Here is a 6,444-nt window from a genome sequence, read left to right as displayed (position 1 = left end):
CAGACCGATATAAAAAAAGTTGATAAAACGTCAGAATAATTCGGAATAATCCTTCCCCAACTACTACACTACGCAATTCAAGACCCTTAGGCAACATGTTTCAATATCTCAGGAAACTGTTATTTTTATATTTAATTCCTGGTAAATACATTAGTTTTCATTTCTTTCTTTTGAGTTTAACTTGACTAATTACCCATTATGATTCTGTACAAAGGACATGTTTTTGTATTTTTTCAGCTTCGTTTCATTGGCAAGATGCCTTAAACCTGGAGAGTTTACTGACAGAGGAGGAGATTATGGTGAGGGACCAGTTCAGGTCCTACTGCCAAGAAAAACTGATGCCAAGGATACTGATGGCCAACAGACACGAACGTATGTAACTGGGGAACACCATCCGGTGCGTCATAGAACAATGTTTTATTGTCAGTCCATTCATCATCTTTGATTAAGAAGTTGGATGATTTACCAACGTATGAAGTATTTAATACAGTATCTAGAATATTGAGAATATATTTGGTGACCTCGGTATGGACAGACTTCAGGTATCAAATTTGTTTTTCATTTCTACAGACTTTCACAAGGAGATGATGCCCGAGATGGGAGAACTTGGAGTGCTAGGGCCAACCATACAGGGATACGGTTGTGCTGGTGTGTCCTCTGTAGCCTATGGTCTAATAGCCAGAGAACTGGAGAGGTATTATTCTCAAATACTTTATTTGTTCTTGGCTTCACATTTTCATAAGTGGCAAGTACATGTACCATCATAGTTTTGTTAATTTCTATTGTTATATACACAGGTAACTAGCCTCGTCTGTCAATACACCTATAGTACTATAGTGATATATTCACACCGGGAACTAATTTCTACCTGTACACATCAATGTTTTTGGTAATGGTTCTCTACATTGTCTACAATTATTAGTGTTTTCTTAGTTACCGGTAATAGGGATTTGTTAACTACACAAACATTAATAGTCTTCGGTTTCAGCAAATTCTCATACAACAGAGTTATACAAGTTTTATTGCACTTTGTATCTGTCCATTATGCCTGTTCTGATATCACTTTGATATATGGATAGAAGATACTGTTTTCCCATATTTATTCAGAATATTTTATTATCTTGATATTATTTTGTAGAGTGGACAGTGGCTACAGGTCAGCCATGAGTGTCCAGTCCTCCTTAGTGATGCACCCGATCAATGCTTACGGCTCAGAGGAACAGAAACAGAAATATTTGCCAAAGCTAGGTATATATCTTCAATCAAATACCTGTCAAAAGTTGTACCACAGACACAAAATTTGTTATTTTAAAATAGAATGAAAATGCATACTACAACATTAAAAGATTCTTAGGAATAACTGTTACTAGTATATCCTGTAATAGAAATGGATATGTTAATCTGGCAATTGGCCCATGCCTGGTAATAAGCCCACCGAAATATATTGCAGATCTGTTTAAATGCCAACAAATGCTATTTCATTGTCCTGTAATATGTCCCCAATATTTAGAGTTTGAGGTTATATGTTACACCTTTTGGCCTATTGTAGGACATATATGGTGTTAATAATTGAACCAGTATTATCCTCTGAAGTTTACAGTGTACAATAATTAGATGCACTTTAAGGGAGACTGATCTCTAGTTATAGTTTAATTCTCATGATTTTATACTTCAAAGCTAAAGGAGAGTTAATCGGTTGCTTTGGTCTGACCGAGCCAAACCATGGAAGTGACCCTGCCTCCATGGAAACCCGAGCCAAATATGATGCTGCTACCAAAACCTTCAGAGTGTCTGGAAGCAAGTCCTGGTAAGACTCGGCAATCATATTTGAAATTGTTTTTGTATTTCATGTTTTTTGAAAAAGCACTTTCATAAAGATCCATTTACACTGTCAGTTATTGTGACCTCACGGTTTTAGAGATACTTAATTGATATTACAGTAAATCATATCTGTACGCTCCATGAATTTTAACAAAAAAATGAATGGTTATCAAACCATTGAACAGTTCTGTGAAAAAGAAATAGTCAGTATTTTTAAACGTTAACTTTTGCCCCATTAAATGAACGGCAGAACAAGTAACTGCTTGGTACTAACATACAAAGCCTATCATTTCTTTGTAGGATCACCAATTCTCCTATTGCTGATGTGTTCATTGTTTGGGGCAAGTGTGATAGAGATAACAACAAAATCCGAGGCTTTATCCTGGAGAAAGGTATGAAGGGCCTTACAGCACCCGTTATTGAGGGCAAGTTCTCGCTGCGGGCCAGTATCACCGGCCAAATTGCTATGGATGACGTAGAGGTGCCGGAGGAGAATATGCTTCCCAATATCTCTGGTCTTGGGGTAAACATTGTCCTCTTTTGGATTGTATGAATAATAAACAACTTGTGTTTGACGTAGTCACAGATATTCATGGTCTTTACTCGAGTAAAATTTTTAAAATGTTCTGTGTTGAAAGAATTACATATTTAAAAAAGATATTTACTTTGTTAATGAGTTCAAACACTTAATTATGTTTTGATTTGATTACAATTGAAGAAAGCAGTCAAGTAATGTGACATTATCAGAGATTGATATCTTAAAATACAATGTGATGTTTTTAGGGCCCATTTGGGTGTTTAAACAATGCCAGATATGGCATTGCCTGGGGAACGCTAGGAGCTGCTGAGTTTTGTCTGGAAGCAGCACGGCAATATACAATGGATAGGTACGTGTCAACACTAGTAATCAATCATTCTGGTCAATAGTTAATGTGATGTTGAAAGTCTTTCGGGGGATTGGTGAATATATACAGAACTTAAAATACAAAATTTCTCATTTGAAAATACATATACACTGTATATATATATGAAAAAAAAATAAAAAAAATGCATAAAATGTAGTCTCATTATGATAATATGTATTGTTTTTGTATTACTTGGTAAAATATAATAGTAATTGAAAAATAGTCACCTTGCAGACCAGAGTAAGAATGTGAAGCTCGTTTGTGTTTCAGGATACAATTTGGGAAACCCCTTGCCAAAAACCAACTGATTCAGAAAAAAATGGCCGACATGTTGACAGAAATATCACTTGGTCTACAGTCGTGTGTGCAGGCAGGCCGACTGAAGGACCAGGGACTGTAAGTAAAGCTCTTCAGTGTATTAGGTCCACTATTGTTAACATGAGTGTAACAAAACATGAATTCTATCAAGATATCATTCTCTTTTAATTTTAAACTGAATATCATAATTAATAATTTTCTGTACATCAATTTTGAACAAATGCATTTTTTTTAGATCAGATGTTTGTTTTTTTTCCTACGGAAAACCTCTCATGATACTTGTAACGATATTCCATGGTCCTAAGTTGTTAAATATTTTGTAAGAGCAACACATTCTGCATTGTTTTGAAAAAAAGAACATCTTTGAAACAGTGACTTCAATATACTTTCTTTTAAGACAACTGACCAAACTGTATGGGTCCTGATTGCAAGTCTTGAGAGATGTCAGAGTTGAGTTACAGTGATTTAAAATAGATTTACTTAGTTCCTTGATATCAATTTATTGAAGTATTATCCAGGTAAACTTGCTTATTAATTCTAAACCTATCTTTTATTTTTAAAACTACATTTTTTATCGAGGTCAATGTTAATTTTGTAGATTAACACCTGAGATGATCTCTCTGATCAAGAGGAACTCATGTGGTAAATCTCTTGATATCGCACGAGTGGCACGAGATATGTTGGGAGGTAACGGCATCAGCGATGAGTATCACATCATCCGCCATGTCATGAATCTGGAGGCTGTCAACACATATGAGGGTACGTTGCAGAAATGACTAGATTATATCTTTATGATCAGGATTCCTTGTCCTCTGTTTATCAAAGCATGAGATATTAAAGTATTTTTAACGTCTATACTTCCCCAAATCATTTTCTTGATGTGGTGTCCAAAGACAGTTGCTATAAAAGACTAATTTGTTATTTATGTACTAAGGGGTCAAAAGTTAGTGTAGAACTGAATCTCGGCAAATACCAGAGATTTTTTTTTTTTATAATCTATCTACTATAGCTGTTTGAAAAACACAAAGTCTAGGTGCGAAAACTGATTCTTGGCTATTCCCTCGGCCATTAATTGTATGTTTGTTATAAAGTGGCCAGGTGTTACCGTAAGTAATCATTGTTCAGTATAAATTTATTTTTGGAGTTTTTCTTACATCGTTCGTTAAATCCCATTCTTTGATGCATTAATATCAAAATGTATGGTATGTCTGAGACTGGGCAGGTACTTTGTATTGAAACACAAAATATGAAGCCTAAAAATCTCAGTGTGTACACTTTTTTCATCATTGTGATTGGATATGAAATGTCCAAAATTTAAGTGCTGTATGTATATTATTACCACTTCTGAATCAGCGTAAATAAAAGGTTCAAATAAGAGAACTGAAATATTTATGTTATAAAGATAAGAATGTGTTCTAATGAGTATGATGGTATGCAACAGTTGCTTTTAAATCTATTCCATGATGAAAAGTCTGGTACATCACAACCTTTTACAGATTCGTCGCATTATTAAAATTTTCATAATGTGACAAATCTATAAAATGTTAAGAACTAGTTTCTGCATTAATGAAATGACTTTATTTAAATAACCTACTAAAGACCTATTTAGCCATTGTGTATTATAGAAAATAGCGATATTTGTTGAATGTTGAAAAATTTAGATAATTCATTTAGATAATGGTATTTAATTGTGCGTTTACATGTTCCAGGTACCCATGACATCCATGCGCTGATCTTGGGTCGAGCTATCACAGGGCTACAGGCATTTACTGCTGATAACTGAACAAAAGTGTGATGTGCATAATCCAGATTGTTAACCTGTGGCAGTATTCCAGTAAATCTCACAACATCCTACTACAGACTTCCCCCTAGGCTGTAGTAATTTATAAGACTGTGACACATTCTAGCTGACGTGCTTCACAAGTGTTTTCAAAGTCTGTAACATTCTCTCTTTGTTTGATAAGTCATGATCATCACATTCAGCTGATATGTACATGTTTATGTGTTAGAGGTTGTGAGTTAACTAACACTCGTGGTAATCTATATATTGACAATCATTCTTAAATATGGGGATGAGTGTTTGCTGTCTATTCTTTCGAATTGACCTGCTAGTCCAACCAATGCTTTTCTGATATTACTCATTTCCGTAATACAATCGAAACAACATTTGATTCATTTATGCAATTGAACATTGTTAAGTTACATACAATACTCAAAATCTGCAATAGATTTGCATCAAAATGTTGTTGAGAAATATTTACTCTTGAATTTGAAGACACTTATTGATTGATTTACATCACTATTTGGAGCTCTGGTTTTTGTATGAAATAAAAAATGATACTGAAATGTATTTTAAATTTGTGGTACCATAAGGATGTATACTATATAGAATTGCTGTGATATTTTTTGTATGATCAAGATTTATTTGAAAAGGGACATTTGTAGAAGTTCCTTGTTCATTTTACTGCGGTAATGGAGAGAGACATAAGTTATAAGTGTGTAAGCGTTGCATGGATGAGTGAAAATGTTTTGGAGAGAATTGATATATCGCGGTCCAAACAGTTGAACCGGTTGGACCAGAGTTTGTTTTTATGAAGTAAGGTCAGACCCAGTAATCTGATGCTGCTTTCTGCAGGTCTGCCAGGATTTATACCCCAAAATGTAACATTTAAAAACAGATGTACCGGTTGTTCCGCATAAATGAACACGCCCCAGGTGTCCGATCTTTGTAAATTATGTTACATTTCCCTCATGTTGGACTATTAATTAAAATAGGTACACTTGGCAGGATTCAGTGTTCAAAACGGTTTTTTCATGCATAAATAGGTTGGTTTGATCATGTTCCAATCAAGTATGAAATTCCAAATTCCAATACCAAATACAGACAAAAGTCTAGTCATGATTATATGGCATTTAGATATAGATATATATAAAATTCTTTTTAAAGAAAAAAAATCACTCTTTGAACGTATTTTTGTTATTCATCATATATGTACTTAGAAAATGTTTTGAAATAAATAAATAAAAAAAATAAAAATTCTATATGATTTGTATTTTGTTGTGTGAACCTCAGGACGAATGGGAGGTAACTGAACAAGACTTTACCATCCAAATGGTTAAAAGTGTAAAATCACAGAAGGAAGTACAAAGTTTCACAAAACCTACCATAACTACATCTTTGGCTATTATTGATATATTCTACATATGTTTCATGCTCTATAATAAGTGCAATATTGACCATCTTGGTGCCATAATACAAAGAGATTTCACTACTTTGAAACGTTGTATTAGATAATGAACAAGGGGCCACTTTCGTTTATCACGATCCAAACAGTTGGACCAGAGTTGTTCGTTCATGAAATAAGGTCAGACCTAGTAATCTGATGCTGCTTTCAGGTGA

At 34.2% G+C, this 6,444-nt stretch overlaps 1 protein-coding gene across 1 annotated transcript; it reads left to right on the top strand.

The window, feature by feature from the left end:
• Positions 1-197: 197 nt before the first annotated feature.
• On the top strand, positions 198-6,035 carry LOC110444874 (glutaryl-CoA dehydrogenase, mitochondrial-like; the record flags this gene model as incomplete). The annotated part of the gene is made up of 9 exons (XM_021489227.1): positions 198-372; positions 571-694; positions 1,139-1,248; positions 1,678-1,807; positions 2,122-2,344; positions 2,605-2,708; positions 2,997-3,122; positions 3,643-3,803; positions 4,754-6,035. Coding segments are annotated over 9 exons (1,227 nt in total), but the record flags the coding sequence as incomplete, so codon positions are not given.
• Positions 6,036-6,444: the final 409 nt, after the last annotated feature.

This window comes from Mizuhopecten yessoensis, unplaced genomic scaffold (assembly GCF_002113885.1).
Source record: "Mizuhopecten yessoensis strain PY_sf001 unplaced genomic scaffold, ASM211388v2 hete_36183762, whole genome shotgun sequence".
Taxonomy (NCBI): Eukaryota; Metazoa; Mollusca; class Bivalvia; order Pectinida; family Pectinidae; genus Mizuhopecten; species Mizuhopecten yessoensis.
Note: the sequence above shows the minus strand (reverse complement) of the source record. Positions and strands in the feature narration are given on the sequence as shown.